The 14,756-nt window shown below is 41.9% G+C and overlaps 1 protein-coding gene across 1 annotated transcript; it reads left to right on the forward strand.

Moving 5' to 3' along the window:
* The first annotated feature begins 179 nt into the window (after window positions 1-179).
* LOC146700442 (sodium/hydrogen exchanger 6-like) lies at window positions 180-14,722 on the forward strand. Its single transcript, XM_085470656.1, has 16 exons — window positions 180-616; window positions 1,038-1,237; window positions 1,393-1,470; window positions 1,633-1,709; window positions 2,316-2,428; window positions 2,537-2,642; window positions 3,898-4,039; window positions 4,192-4,297; window positions 5,620-5,708; window positions 7,048-7,161; window positions 7,457-7,568; window positions 8,693-8,846; window positions 8,941-8,971; window positions 9,063-9,151; window positions 9,511-9,616; window positions 12,276-14,722. The coding sequence occupies exons 1-16, from the start codon at window positions 340-342 to the stop codon at window positions 12,603-12,605; spliced, it is 2,124 nt and encodes a 707-aa protein (XP_085326782.1). The 5' UTR covers window positions 180-339; the 3' UTR covers window positions 12,606-14,722.
* Window positions 14,723-14,756: the final 34 nt, after the last annotated feature.

The following is a 14,756-nucleotide window of genomic DNA, read 5'->3' on the forward strand; positions in this document are numbered from 1 at the left end:
TACTGCTTTAATATAAATTCACTATAATTTACAAGTTTCTTACTTTTTTAAACGACGCTATCAGTTTCCATTTTTTTCATGTCCATTTTTAGTGTATTTTATGAGTGGATTGATTGTGCAACCTTCACGCGTTTATGTGTAACTTTGCCCTTCACACTGCTTAAGCAACGTGACGAGCTTTTATTTTGAAGAGCCGGAAGTCCCAGTGTTTTGGTAACGGCAAGGAAGGACCTGTCATTTACCCTGGTCCAGCTAATTTCTAATCTAATCAGCTGTTTCCCGGCAAAAAAAACAGCACTAATTTAACAACAAATGTAACTGTTTGGACACAGAGACAAAATGGGATTCACACGGAGTCGCTTTCTTGGCGGTAAGCCGTCGAAAGCGCCGCTGCTGCTGCCTTTTCTGCTCACAGTCCTGCTCGTCGGGAGCCAAGGCGACGGCGGTGCGATGGACAACGGCGCAACTGAGAGGATAGCAGAGGAAAGCCACCGACAGGACAGTGCCTACCTACTGATATTCATAATGCTCTTGACGCTCACCATACTAACCATATGGCTTTTCAAACACCGCCGATTCAGGTTCCTGCACGAAACAGGGCTTGCCATGATCTATGGTAAGGACACCAAGCTAGCCCTCATATCAGTCCATTAAACGTAGCTTTAATGCTAGCTGAATAATCTGACAGGTAAATCTCACGTATCTTGGGCAGCATACTTCTAATCAGAGTGATATCCCTAATAAAAAACAGTTGCAACAGAATACACGATAATGGGTAGTGTATTGCAACAATAAATGGCAAACAAATGACTAGAGATGGGCCCTATGATTCCTATTTATAGCTATTAAATTATCCTTTCCTTTCAAAATAATAAAGTTCACTTCTGTAAGAATAATTCTCCTATCAGTATTGGTTGATTCAACAGTTTTAAATGCAATCTCAGCCTAATTTCCTCCTCAAATAATAGTTAACTTCAAATCCTGTGCTGCCTGTTCTGATTTCACTTGCTCTTTTCTCTTTTTCCACTTTCCCAAAGGACTGTTGGTGGGTGTGATCCTGCGGTTTGGCATCCACGCCCCCCAAAGCATGAGCGACGTGATTCTCAGCTGTGCCGTTAACGGCAGTCCTGCCACTCTCTTGGTCAATGTCAGCGGACGGTTCTATGAGTACACTCTGAAGGGGGAAGTCGGACAGGGCAAAGGTCACCAAGTGCAGGACGATGAGATGCTGAGAAAGGCAAGGGAACAGATGGTGGAGGGTTGAAGTATTGGCCGTTTAGTGTGCATGTCTCACACTAAACAGTCTGTTAAGCGAGATATGTATGTCTCATAATGTAATGAAAATGGATGGATGGCAATTAAGTGCCTAACTAATCTTACTGCTTTCCTCAGGTGACCTTTGACCCAGAGGTGTTTTTCAACATTTTGCTGCCTCCCATTATTTTCCATGCAGGTTACAGTCTGAAAAGGGTAAGAGTGTCAAAAGGTTTTATATAAAGATTTATGTAAGTATCTGTTATTAAATATATAGCTGTAAGGGTTTATATTTGTCTTTAATGTTTTCTTTTTAAGATTATTCATTTGTTCGTAGCCTCTTTCTTAAAATAAACACCTGCTCTCTGTCTTTCTCAGAGACACTTTTTCAGGAACATCGGTTCTATCCTCGCCTATGCTTTCATCGGAACAGTTATATCCTGCTTTGTTATTGGGTAAGTCAAGTAAACATCTCAGAAGTTAGCTCAGAATAGGCCAGAAAATAATGCCATGCAACGATAATATTGACAATAGTAACTTAGATTTATATAGCTGGTTCCAAGGTTTGTGTAGCGGAGGAAAAGGTCAGATAAATACTGGGAAGCAAGAGCATGTAGGCAAGGAGATAGATCTTTTAGGAAATATGAGACTTTCCCAGGAGCTGGTGTGGGTGATGTGTTACTGGGACTTTGTACAAGTAAGAACTCTAGGAGCTGATTTCTGAAGATACAGTAGTCCAGGCGGGAGGTGATGAAAGCATGAATGAGGGTTTTAGCTGCAAAGTCTGAGAGTACTGGCCACAGTCTGGAGATGTTCTTCAGGTGGTAGATGGCAAATTCAGAGATGGATTTAATATATGATGTGAATGAGAGGGTGGAGTCCAGGATCACATCCAGGTTGCAGACCTCTGAAGATGGTGAGGGTGAGAGAGAGTATCCACCCACCTTAAGGTGCAGATCGGCCCGGTACATACCACACTGCAGACCTTGCATTCCTACATGTGATCAGATTATTGCTGAATAGTAGTGGTTTGAGTGTTTGTTTGTTTTTTTCTCTCCTAGACTGATCATGTATGGCTTTGTGTCCTTCATGAAAGTCGTGGGGCAGCTTGGTGGAGATTTTTACTTTACTGATTGCCTCTTCTTTGGGGCCATCGTTTCAGCAACAGATCCTGGTAGGTACCCACATCCAAAATTAACAGAGAAGATAAGCATCTGATTCCATTTTCAACAGCTTTCCTGTTATTAATTAGATGTTTTATACTCTTTATTTTCTGTCTCAGTGACAGTCCTCGCCATCTTCAATGAGCTAAAGGTAGACGTGGACCTCTACGCTTTACTGTTTGGGGAGAGCGTCCTCAACGATGCCGTCGCCATCGTCCTCTCCTCGTACGTATTACTGACGCACTGAAGCATCGGTGCCACATTAACGAACAATTTTTAATGCCCGCCACAAAACAATAAGTGCTTTTTAAGAGATATTAGTTGATATAATTGGTGCAATGTTTCTTTCTGAAGCTGTAGCAGTTTAGGCTCAATCAGCTGGGGCTTTTTGCTAAAGTAATTACATTTTGGTGAACAATTCAGCTCAAACTGTTGGAACCTGAGTTAAATCTGAGTTAAATAAATTTTTATGCAGAAGAAAAACTGTTAATTTTGTGTTTGATTCCTTCAGTTGGGCTCCCAATAGTGCCAGTTTTTTTCATATTCATTACAGACAGAAAGAACAGATACAGTTGTAATTATAATTTCTAGTTCTTTTCTAATTAGTCCCATAAAACCTGTGCTTGCATTGAGCTAACTGTGGCAGAAATGGCTTTTTTGTATTGTACACGCATTAATCATACTAACATCAGTCCCTGTCATTTCACTGCTTACCTGTCTCCACCCATCTGTGTCATTCATCGCCTTGCCCGTACGTACGTACGTATGTATGTAGTGTTCTCCTCCGCTTCGAAAAGCTGGGAAGGCATGGTGCTGGAGCTGTGCGCTCCGCAAGAAACGAGAGCTCACTGTTACCTGAGGTGTCCCAGGAATGGCTGGGAGAAAACCAGACAGTGACTCCTCGGTGGGTGGGTTGGTCAGGGGGACTGCGTGGTTTTTGCTTTTGTTAATATTTTAGAACCTCAGACATTAGAAGGTAGGCTTCAGGATCATCCTTCATCACCCTCCCTTTCATTCCTGAGACGCTGCAGCCCTTTCATATCCATTCCTACTTTGATTTTTGATTTTTAGATCACCCACCATTTCTAGAATCACCAGGAAACCCTTTATTCTTATGAAGTTTTTAGTCATTTAGGCTCATTAAAGGTTATTGCAGAATATTAACCTGATAGAGTTCAAATGAAGCATGCAAGACCTTTTATTTTTTCATTTATGACTGTAAAACCCAACTCCACATATTTGACGTCTTTGCAGATATGTCCAAATCATAACAAAGTTCATCTGAATTAATGATGAGACTGGTAAGAGAAGCCATTCTTGGAGTTGGGTTGCTGCATTTGTGATTTCATTCCTGACGCTATTTTGTGAGCATGTGTTTGACCAGCTTCCCTTTCCTTAGTGAGGCCTTTTTTGTAGTAAAGCCCCACTTCCTTTTTTCTTCTAAATGGTTTTGCGTGCATGCTCTCTGTCTTCCCTGCAGCTCCATTGTGGCGTACCAGCCTGCAGGCGACAACAGCCACAGCTTTGAGGCCATGGCCATGTTGAAGTCCTTCGGCGTCTTTCTGGGCGTCTTCAGCGGCTCTTTTGCTCTCGGTGTTGTTACAGGAGTTGTGACCGCCCTCATATCCTTTCACTTGTTTCTTACCATGACATATTTTACATCTACATTCACAGGTGTGTGCAAGAGGTAAATGAATAACGATACAGTTTCTCCCTGTTTCCAGTGTATTAAAGTTGCCACGCCTCCTTGTTTGGTCCCTTAACTTTCCATCACGTCACCAAGTTTACTAAGCTGCGGGACTTCCCCTTGTTGGAGACGGCGCTCTTTTTCCTGATGTCCTGGAGCACCTTTCTCTTGGCGGAGGCCTGCGGGTTCACAGGTAGACCTGCAACAAAGTCTCCTGCATGCAGTTGTAACAACACTGCCTTCCGTATTTGATTAGCAGCTGCAGCAGTGTGGGAGATAGTGGTTTCACCTTGTGAGTTTGTGCGTGTGTATGTGCACAGGCTTGGTGACACATGCTTTCACTGGAAACTACCCTGAAGGAGTCATTTAAGTGCTCTGTGGAGGCACAGAGTCTGTCAGCTTATCTGTGTGTTTCTTAGGTATTTCTCTGTGTAGTATTTTGCAAAGATCAGTCAGGTCTGAGAAGTCATTGGTCTTCACAAGAAGACATCTGATATCGATCTTGTGTTAGTCTGAAGCTTCATTTAAAACACAGTTGCTGGTCTACTAAGTAAAACTGACTGTTTTACTGTCTTTTCTGGGGAGCGTGTGGCATGCTGCAATATGATGGATTTGAAGGAATTTTATCACTTGCTGTTCAAGCATTTGCATTAACAACAAAAGGTTACAAATATTTGGACACTAATAATAACATTTAGAAGTTTTGTTCTCCTAAACAGGAAGATTTAGATAAGGACACAGGCTTTGTTTGCCTTCTCATGGTGCCAGTTATCCAGTGTCTAACTGGAGAATTCATTTTTGTCCTGTCAAATGACAAAACAGCAGCAACAACAATGTCTATTTAGTCTGTCTCTCAGTAGATTCCTACCCATCTGTGCTGACTGTGGCTCTCAGCTCAGTTCTCTCGATAGTGAGTAAAAATAAATATATACAGTAAGTAAAATAAATGCCCAGTTTTCTAAAACTGCAACTTACTGCGGACAGTTTGTGGGCTTAAGATACAATTACTGATGAAGAAACATGTCAACAAATACACGATACACACACACACACACACACACACACACACACACACACAGTGCTTGGTAATCGTTGGATTTTCATCTCTGGGTTTGACTGACAGTAGCAGAACCGCAGAATCTCACCAAGCTTATAATAATAATGGATTGGATTTATATAGCGCTTTTCAAGGCACCCAAAGCGCTTTACAATACCACTATTTATTCACTCTCACATTCACACACTGGTGGAGGCAAGCTACGGTTGTAGCCACAGCTTCCCTGGGGCAGACTGACAGAAGCGAGGCTGCTATATCGCGCCATCGGCCCCTCTGGCCGTAGGGTTGGCGGTAGGGTAAAGTGTCTTGCCCAAGGACACAACGACCAGGACAGAGAGCCCAGGGATCGAACCGGCAACCTTCCGGTTACAGATGCGATTCCCAACCCCCTGAGCCACGGTCGCCCCCAATTATCGACCTACCGATTGCTGATGTGGGATGACTGTGTGTTCTTTCAGGTGTCGTTGCTGTGCTGTTCTGTGGGATCACTCAGGCCCACTACACCTACAATAATCTCTCACCAGACTCTCAAGACAGGACCAAACAGGTGAAATGCAGTATAACTTATATAATGTGCTTGATCCCATTGTTTTAAATTCATTTTCAAGCAGCAGTTGTTGCTGCGCTGTTGCATTTAAAGATCTGGTTTGCAAAGAATTACATCTGTGAAATATCTTGAAAGGAAGGATGACTTACAGCTTCTCTGCTTCTTGGGCATTAGCGCAAGCTTGGTTATACTTTTTGCCAAATTTGCAGAAAGTTCTGAGAAATCCACGAGCTGCTATCATTTATTCACAGAAACAGTGAGCTGATGGAGCTGATGTGGCCGACTGCTCCGTGTCCTGCAAACTCAAAGCTCTGTCTTCTGTTGAAGCTAGGACATCACAAAGCTGCACGTTCATATCAACTAAATGTTAATAACCAGTTACTACAATCATCAGTATCAGTTCATGATAACGCAGGATGTTTGTGGATATGAGTTTATCATAGTTATGTGTTTCTGATGAGTTAAAGGTGATATGACACGCAGAAACTTGTGGTCACCTGACTCAAAAGCAGCACTGAGATAGAGATATGACAAAAAAAGTGTCTAAGAAGCAAATGTGGGAAATGGCTTTCAAGTGTCTGAAAACCAGCTTAAAATATTTATGTCGGCTTTGAAATGTTTAGTTTGCGCTGGTAAGGCACAGCTTTTACTTTGAAGGTCTCTTTTAACGACTGCACGGGCAGCAGCTGCAAAGTATTTGCAGAAAATCTGCATCTTCCATGCAAACTACAGTGAACTGCGCGAATCTGTCCAGAGCGAGCACAAGGAGGTTTTTGGTGCCAACAACCTCCATTAATCATTCGCCAACTGGACAGTGAGTACATATTTTCCCTAGTGACTAAAGGTTGCCAGTGGGTCACCAACCAACCTATAGTCCTGCGTGACTAGGCCTAGGGGAAGACATGTCCAAAACATCAGATGATTCGCAACTACATGCACACTCTCATGCACAGTCAAAGTTAATTAAAAGCTGACGCTTCATTGTAGTGTGCGAGCTGGAAGAATGTTTATGAGGGGACTCTGTAATACAGGTTATTGATTTTCACTGCATTCTGTCACTGACAAGCATGTTCTGTTGGTGTAGTGGTTAACATGTTTGATTGGCAAGCCCCTGCAGAACAGGCGCATCAAATGTAGCTTCATTAGAAAATGTGACAAGCATTTTTTAAATGACCTCTCCCGAACTCTGGGTCTTCCAGAGTCGTCATTGGTCATTGGTCATATGGTGCGCAAGAATATTTTGGAAATTTTTAACTGTTTCAAATAGAAGGAAGTGTAAAAACTGGGGAAGTAGCATATATAAATGAAATTCAATATCCGCTTTTCTCATCCCCTTCAGTTGTTTGAGCTGCTGAACTTCCTGGCAGAGAACTTTATCTTCTCCTACATGGGTCTGACGCTCTTCTCCTTCCAGTCGCACGTCTTCAACCCTCTCTTCATTGTCGGAGCCTTCGTATCCTTTACTCTGCTGGTGGTTAAGGAGTCAGTGGCTCTGCGGTGCATCAGGATATAGGATAAAAACCTTTTGTTTCATGTGCCTTGAAAAATATTTGATATATATTTATACCATTACAATTGAACATCTATTTCATGTTTAACCAAGGCCAAAAATAACATCACGGACACAAGCAAATCAGCATATCAAAGCTTAGTCACCGCCGAGCTGGTGTTTACGTCTACGTGTGATTATTTTCCATTCCAGTGTTAGAGTTCCTGTGTTGTGTCCTTGACCTTCCTGCGCTGTGTAGGTGGCAGTGTTTCTGGGCAGGGCTGCAAACATCTACCCTCTGTCCTTCCTCCTCAACCTGGGCCGCAAGAACAAGATCGGATACAACTTTCAGCACGTTATGATGTTTGCAGGTACATTAGCATAAAGCTGTTTATCAGGCTTGGACTCAAACCATGTTTCTCCTCTTAAACCTTCAGTTATATATGTCAACGGTTCATTAAGTACGCTGAGAAAACTTTTGGAACTGCTCGTTAGCATTGCTACATATACCAGCAGTCGGAGAAGCAAAAACACCCACACCATCGCACAGCACATGAGCTTGCCAGGAAATAACTGAAGTAGTTAAGCCAAGAACAGGATGCATTTATTATTAACTTTTATTAAGTTAATAATAAACAGACAAAAGGCACGCTGCCGCACTTTAATGGGGAATGCGCACAGGAAGAGACCAGCAAAGAGGAACGTTAATAAAGTTCAGTGACTTGTAGAGCTGTTATAGTTAATATTCATTAGGTGTGGTTTCAGTTTGAGTGTCAAGGCTGTGATGGTTTGCACATGTGCAGAGGAGCAATGGTGGATATATTGGACAAAGCTATGTTAAAGATGGGGCTTCCAGACTTCAAGACAATGTGGTGAAGGAGGACACAGAGGGGGATGCTAGAGATAGGGAGAGGCAACTAGTGTGCGGTGGCAACCCCTAAAAAGAAGGAGGATTTTTCATTTGTTTCCACAGTGGGTGTACATGTTTCAGTTTTGATTTTATCGTCTAGAAGAATTCAGTTGAAGTTTCATTTTCATTAGTCTGAGTGGGAGTTGTGTATTTTATTAGCATATTGTTGGTGAAAGTTCAAAGGGTAAACGGCTCACATTCACAGAGAGGCTGTAGTTATTTACACCAAAGCCTCTTTAGACTTAATGAAAGTGACAAAGACTGAAACCAAACTTTTTTTAATACTTGACGTCGGTCACCTGCACATCTGGAGCCTGAAATGTCCACCTTCAACCAACGATCAGCTACACATCACTTAATATGTGAAAGATGCTCTGGTTTTTCCAGTTGTTTTCACACTACAGGGCACCTGCTTTGTTTCCCGCAGACTTAACCTAAACCTGACCGCGAACGGTCTTCTCAGAATGACTTGCATTCTTTGGACTTGCTTTCTTATTTGCTTACATATGCCTATGTATCCACAACATGAGCAATAATTAATAAAACGTTTTCACCCATCCTTGTTTTATTTTTCGTCTCCTCTAGGTCTGCGTGGGGCGATGACCTTTGCACTTTCCATTCGAGACACAGCGACTTACGCCCGTCAGATGATGTTTTCAACCACGCTCCTGATCGTTTTCTTCACTGTGTGGATCTGTGGTGGTGGCACCACACCCATGCTATCTTTCATGAGCATACCGTAAGCCGGCCTCCGTGTATCTTACTGTTTGTGCTGCATCACCTCCGCTGAACTTTGTCAAAGTACATGTTTTTGTTTTGTTTTGTTTTTTTAGGGTGGGTGTGGACTCTGATCAAGACAACGCTGTGAGTTGGTGTTGAGCGCCGTATTAATTTGTCTGATTTTGTGATGAAATAAAAATGCACGCCATGTCATTATCATCCTTCTGCTGAACAGAATTCAGGCGCGTTGGATGGGTCACAGCGGAGGAGCACCAAACACGAGAGCGCCTGGCCTTTTAGGATATGGTACAACTTTGACCACAAGTATCCTTTCAGCCTGATGCGTTCACCTGTGGCCACCAGAGGGCGCTCTTTACAAACTTCTAGCACGTAACAACACAGGAGGTTCAGAGATAGAGTGATGATATTTATTTTACTATGTTTTATATCGTGCTTTTCACAAAGGTGTTTGTAAATTGTTAAACCTTTTACTTGAACATTTCAGCTAAAAAATGATAGTAAACCATAAAATGTGTTTTAAGTTTCACAGTGATGTTGTGAAACAGAAATATTCCTTTACTTGCTGCGGTTGAAAACCTGGTTGAGTCATTATTGTTACAGCTGAACCAGACTGCTTTAAAATGGTTATATTGTGCACTCCTTGACACGAGCTTGTTCACCAGCTACCTGAAACCTCTCCTGACACACAGCGGTCCGCCTCTCACTGCTACTCTGCCTGCATGCTGCGGACCACTGGCTCGATGCCTCACCAGCCCACAGGCCTATGAGGTTTGGACATGAAAAAGAATTATGAGTTATTCAGATTTACAGGACTGTAAAAGTCTTCAGCCACCTCTCATTTATTTATATTTTCCTTCTAAGGAGCCAGGCTTTCTTGTAACTTTTTTTTTCTTCAAATCAAATCAAGTCACTTTTTATTGTCACATCACATGTACAGGCACACTGGCACAGCACATGCGAGTGAAATTCTTGTGTGCGAGCCCCACAAGCAACAGAGATGTGCAAACACAACAACACAAACGAGCAAAATACAAGAATGGCCAACCTGAAACTAATAAATATATGTACAATATATAATAGTGTATGCATTTCTGGATGTGTATACTAAATATTTTCCTACGTGTGTGTGTGTGTGTGTGTGTGTGTGTGTATACACATTTTTACAAATTAAATAGTAATAAAATAAAATAATAATAATAATAATAAAATATATAAAATATACAGAGTTGAATATGTGCAAAACAAGTGGCATTTATATACAGTGTGGAGTGCATAATGTTGAAGTTCCAGTAGTGAAGCTGAGGTGTCTATGACATGTTCAGCAGTCTGATGGCCTGATGGAAAAAGCTGTCTCTCAGTCTGCTGGTACGGGACCGGATGCTGCAGAACCTCCTTCCTGATGGAAGCAGTCTGAACAGTTTATGGCTGGGGTGACTGGAGTCCTTGATGATCCTCCCCGCTTTCCTCAGGCACCGCTTCCTGTAGATGTCTTGGAGGGAGGGAAGCTCACCTCCAATTATCCGTTCAGAGCACCGCACTACTCGCTGGAGAGCTTTGCAGTTGTAGGCGGTGCTGTTGCCATACCAGGTGGTGATGCATCCAGTGAGGATGCTCTCAATGGCACAGCGATAGAAGGTCCTGAGGATGCGGGGGCTCATGCCGAATCTTTTCAGTCTCCTGAGAAAGAAGAGGCGCTGCTGCGCCTTCTTCACTGTTTTGTTTATGTGTACTGACCACGTAAGATCCTCAGCCAGATGTGCTCCAAGGAACCGGAAGCTGCTCACTCTCTCCACAGCAGCGCCGTTGATGGTGATGGGGGTGTGTACTTCTCTGCACCTCCGGAAGTCCACTATCAACTCCTTTGTCTTTGCGACGTTGAGGGTGAGATGGTTGTCTTGACACCAGTGGGTCAGGGCGCTGACCTCCTCCCTGTAAGCCGTCTCATCACCGTTGGTGATAAGACCCACCACTGTAGTGTCGTCCGCGAACTTCACAATGATGTTGGAGCTGTTAGTGGCTGTGCAGTCTTTGAAGTGCTCTTTGAGAAAATAGTTCTCCAGACTTTCTGAAGGCTTCTCAAAGTTTTTCTTTTGACATTGGCTGCTTTTTCACTCCCTTTTTTCCAATGAAGTCCATGTTCCTGACCATTTTCAGAGGAATGTTTTTATAGTTGTTCTTTGTTTTTTTTTTTAGTACACTTAAAAATTATCTATGAATTATTCAAGCAGAACAAACTTACCTAAACTAAGAAAACTTGGCAAACAAAAAGATTTTAAATTGTATCTTTAGGCAGTCTGTCACAAAAAACACTATTTGTTCCCTTTTTTTTTTTTTTTTTTTTTTTTTTTAGTTTAATCTATAGAAAAAGCCATGTGACAGGAATAAACTAGTATTTCTGTGCCATGTCCTTTAAAAAATATCAGAGGATACTGAAAATTTGAGGATTAAAGAAGAAGCGTTAACTCTAAAAGAAACATCTAAAGCAGATGCGTAGTATCTGATAATCATTTTTAGGACATAGAAAAGAAATCAATAAAGACCTGACTCAGGACCTGAGACATCCATCTGGACCTTCATTTGATCATTGAAGGCTCATCAGTAATGGTCTCAGTGGAAGGGTGCCTGACAAGAAGCCCTTCTTAAGGAAGAGTGACAAGGAGAAAAGGCTGAGTTATGCCAATTACACAAGAACTGGACTCAAAATCAGTGGCAACAGCTCTGATGGAGTGAGGAACCCAAGTTTGCAAACTTCTGTTTTAACAATGTGTATAGAGGAGGTCAGGAGACGGGTACAACAGTGAGTGCTTACGGCCGTCTTTAAAGCACGGTGGAGGCTCTGTCATGGTTTGGGGCTACATTTCAGCCAGTGGTGTTGGGGATCTTATCAAAATTGATTGATTGAATTATGAAAGCAGGTCAGATTTTGATCTACGGGCAACAACTTCATTTGTCAGCATGACAATGATCCCAAACGCACTGCCAATGGAGTAAAAAAACACAATAAAACACTTTCAGTCATGGATTGGCCTCCCCAGAGCCCAGACCTCAACATTATTGAAGCCGTGTGGGATCATGTTGTCCTTCAGGAAGCCTGGAGAACTGTTCCTAAAGACTATAAAGAAATAACAGGAAAGCTTCTTAGAGTTCAGGCTGTGTTGAAGAATAAAGGTGGTCACACCAAATATTGACTTACTCACTTACTTTACTTCACGCACTTTGTTTCCATGCATGTTTTCACATGTTTCAGTAAATCGCTGCACCTATTTCCCATTTTCCCAACAAAACATAAAGAAATAAGGCATGACTCACGACTTTTGCACAGTACTGTACATGCAAACTTACTCATACTGATCGAGGATAATTCTTAATTTTGATTAAGTTTCGTGTGGAAGCATTCACGGCCGCCTCTTCTCTTCCCACTCGCCAGAATGAAGGTCAGCTCCATGACGACGACTCTGACTTCATCCTGAACGATGCCAGCGTGAGCTCCATGTACGCCGACGTCACCGTCAGCACGGACGCGTCCGGATCCCGCACCGTCAACCCCAAGCACTCCTCGACCGCCCGCGCCGGGGGTGGTGTAGGTTCTTTCGATGAAGGTCTGGATCACGAGCTCTCCGTGGCAGAACACGAAGTGGCGATCCGGGGAACGCGGCTGGTCTTGCCCATGGATGACCCCGTGGAGGCCCCGACTACCGTCACCCTGCCTCCACCACCCTCCCCCCCGCGCTCTGAACCTCACAGGCACAGACTGTAAGAAAGCTGCCGCTCTGAGGACACAGTTTGTTGTTTCCAACTTAAAATAAAAAAATACACACCATACATACGACTGATCAAAATAATGACATATTTAAAAAAACAAAACAAATGAATTCTTTTGGGATTTTCAATCAGAAAGCACAGATTGATTTTCTCACCACCAATCCATCTAACATGCAGTTTTAAAATAGTTTGAGCTTGATTTAAGTCGGGATAACTGTGACACTGAATGTGACGTGAGGGACTTTTAAATCAAGAGCTTCTCGATTTTATAGGTTACATTTCACCCCGTATGAGGAGGCTTCATTTGCTCCTGTGTTTATCCCACACTGGTGATATGGCAGCGCTCTCTATAAACCTAGCTGTATACACAGTTCACATTTTTCCAGCTCCTTTTGTGTGTTTCTACCTAAAGATAAGCACCACGCATAACACTGAAGGGCGTTAAAGCCCATCTACACTACAGTTTGGTAACTAATCCCACTAACATATCCACAGACTGGCTCACTTTAACACTAGTTATTGTTCCCAGAGTTCATCAGCAGTTCAAGCATGTGATTAGGAGATTATCAAAGGAGGAAGCAAACAAAGACCTGAGCAGAACAAACAGGCAGGTACTGATTAAAGAGAACGAACTGCATCCACACCAGTGCCCAGGAGCATCTCCACCATCTTAGATTTTAGCACTGCCTCTAAATCAGTCTGTTTACGGTTTGATTTATTTATTTAACATTGATTTCTTTAACAAAATGATTTATTTATATGCTGATTCGTTTAGTTTATTTATTATCTATTTATTTGTATTTTTGTGTAAGATTTCTTTTTGGTGAAAGGCTCCTATTGCGACTTTTTTCCGAGGGGTGGAGGGCGTAATAGCGCTACAGATTTCTTCACAGGTGGAGGCGATTATTCCTTCCTGGACTGTATGCATGTTTAAAAAAATGTCTCCTTTCTGTACTGTAGCAGAAGCTGTAACTTTATATTTGGAAACTAGAGCTTCCCTGTGTGTGTGTGTGTGTGTGTGTGTGTGTGTGTGTGTGTGTGTGTGTGTGTGTGGCAGTCTGGCCAAGTATACTGATGTGGTTATTAGGGCTAATATTAGTTTATTTCTCGATTTTCTGCCTCCATCTGGTTGAGTTTAAAAAAACAAAACAAGCTTCTATGTGTTTGTGATGTCTCATCAAAGAAAACTGACAGCTGGCTGAACTGTTATGAATTAAAGTGCCTATTCAGAAGCTCATTTACTTAATGTAGATTTGTACATATTTTGATTTGCTAACATGCAGTAAGGTGATTTTTTTATTTTATTTTTTAATTTAATTTAATTTTTTTGTATGATGTAAAATCTTTTCGACTGATTAGGCCATTCATTGACTGCCTGTGGTGTAACTCAGTACATTCGGTCCTAAAGAGCCCAAAAGAGTGCAAATGATATAATAAATAATGTTGTGCTTGCATTAATGGATAGAAACACACATATTTTTCAAACGTAGGCATTCTGTGATCAAAGTTCCTAAGTGAAATTTATCAAAACGCTTATGTGACATGTGAAAATGAAGTAACAATGAGCGGATTCTGAATGTTGAGGGGACGTTACTCGAGCTCCCGGATGGTGTTGTTCCCTTATTTGGGAACCAGGCTCATCAAATATGTTCTGACCTCACTGGGAGATGTCTCCTCAGATAATTCACACCCTTGTTTGTGCTCACCAGGCACGTCTCACATAGCTACAACTATTTTGATGCTTAAAGAGAAAGTCGGTCAAAATTAGACCTCGTAAAAAAAATACATGGGTTTTAATTGTGCCGAGCTCCAAATGTGTTGTCTTTTTGATCTTCGAGCAGTATTGAGGTTTGAGATTCTTACACAAATGTGGACATGCACCTCTTTGAATATTTGAAATATAAAAATTTGCTTGTGGAAACTGTGTATGTGATTGTTACACCTGCAATGGGTTGATAAGTGGATGTTTTAAAAAATGTTGGAGATTATAATTTCAGATGAAATTAATTTTTTCCCTGTTTAGTCCTAAAGTTATTAACAACAGTGTGTTTTCAGTCTGACAACTTGTGAGTTCTACTGAAATTAAATAAAAATACTTTTAGTGATATTAAATGGAATAGATTTTTCTGCTTTTATACACACACAC

This window comes from Copadichromis virginalis, linkage group LG10 (assembly GCF_057382275.1).
Source record: "Copadichromis virginalis isolate Kocher_CV1m ecotype Utaka linkage group LG10, C_Virginalis_male_GT1.1, whole genome shotgun sequence".
Classification (NCBI taxonomy): domain Eukaryota; kingdom Metazoa; phylum Chordata; class Actinopteri; order Cichliformes; family Cichlidae; genus Copadichromis; species Copadichromis virginalis.

Bases quoted from the DNA above. Each gene is read 5' to 3' on its own strand.
- LOC146700442 (XM_085470656.1), top strand. From the start codon at position 340: ATGGGATTCACACGGAGTCGCTTTCTTGGCGGTAAGCCGTCGAAAGCG. The intron at 2,643-3,897 runs GTACGTATTACT...TCTTCCCTGCAG, and splicing joins GTCGCCATCGTCCTCTCCTC to CTCCATTGTGGCGTACCAGC. The intron at 4,040-4,191 runs ATATCCTTTCAC...ACTTTCCATCAC, and splicing joins CAGGAGTTGTGACCGCCCTC to GTCACCAAGTTTACTAAGCT.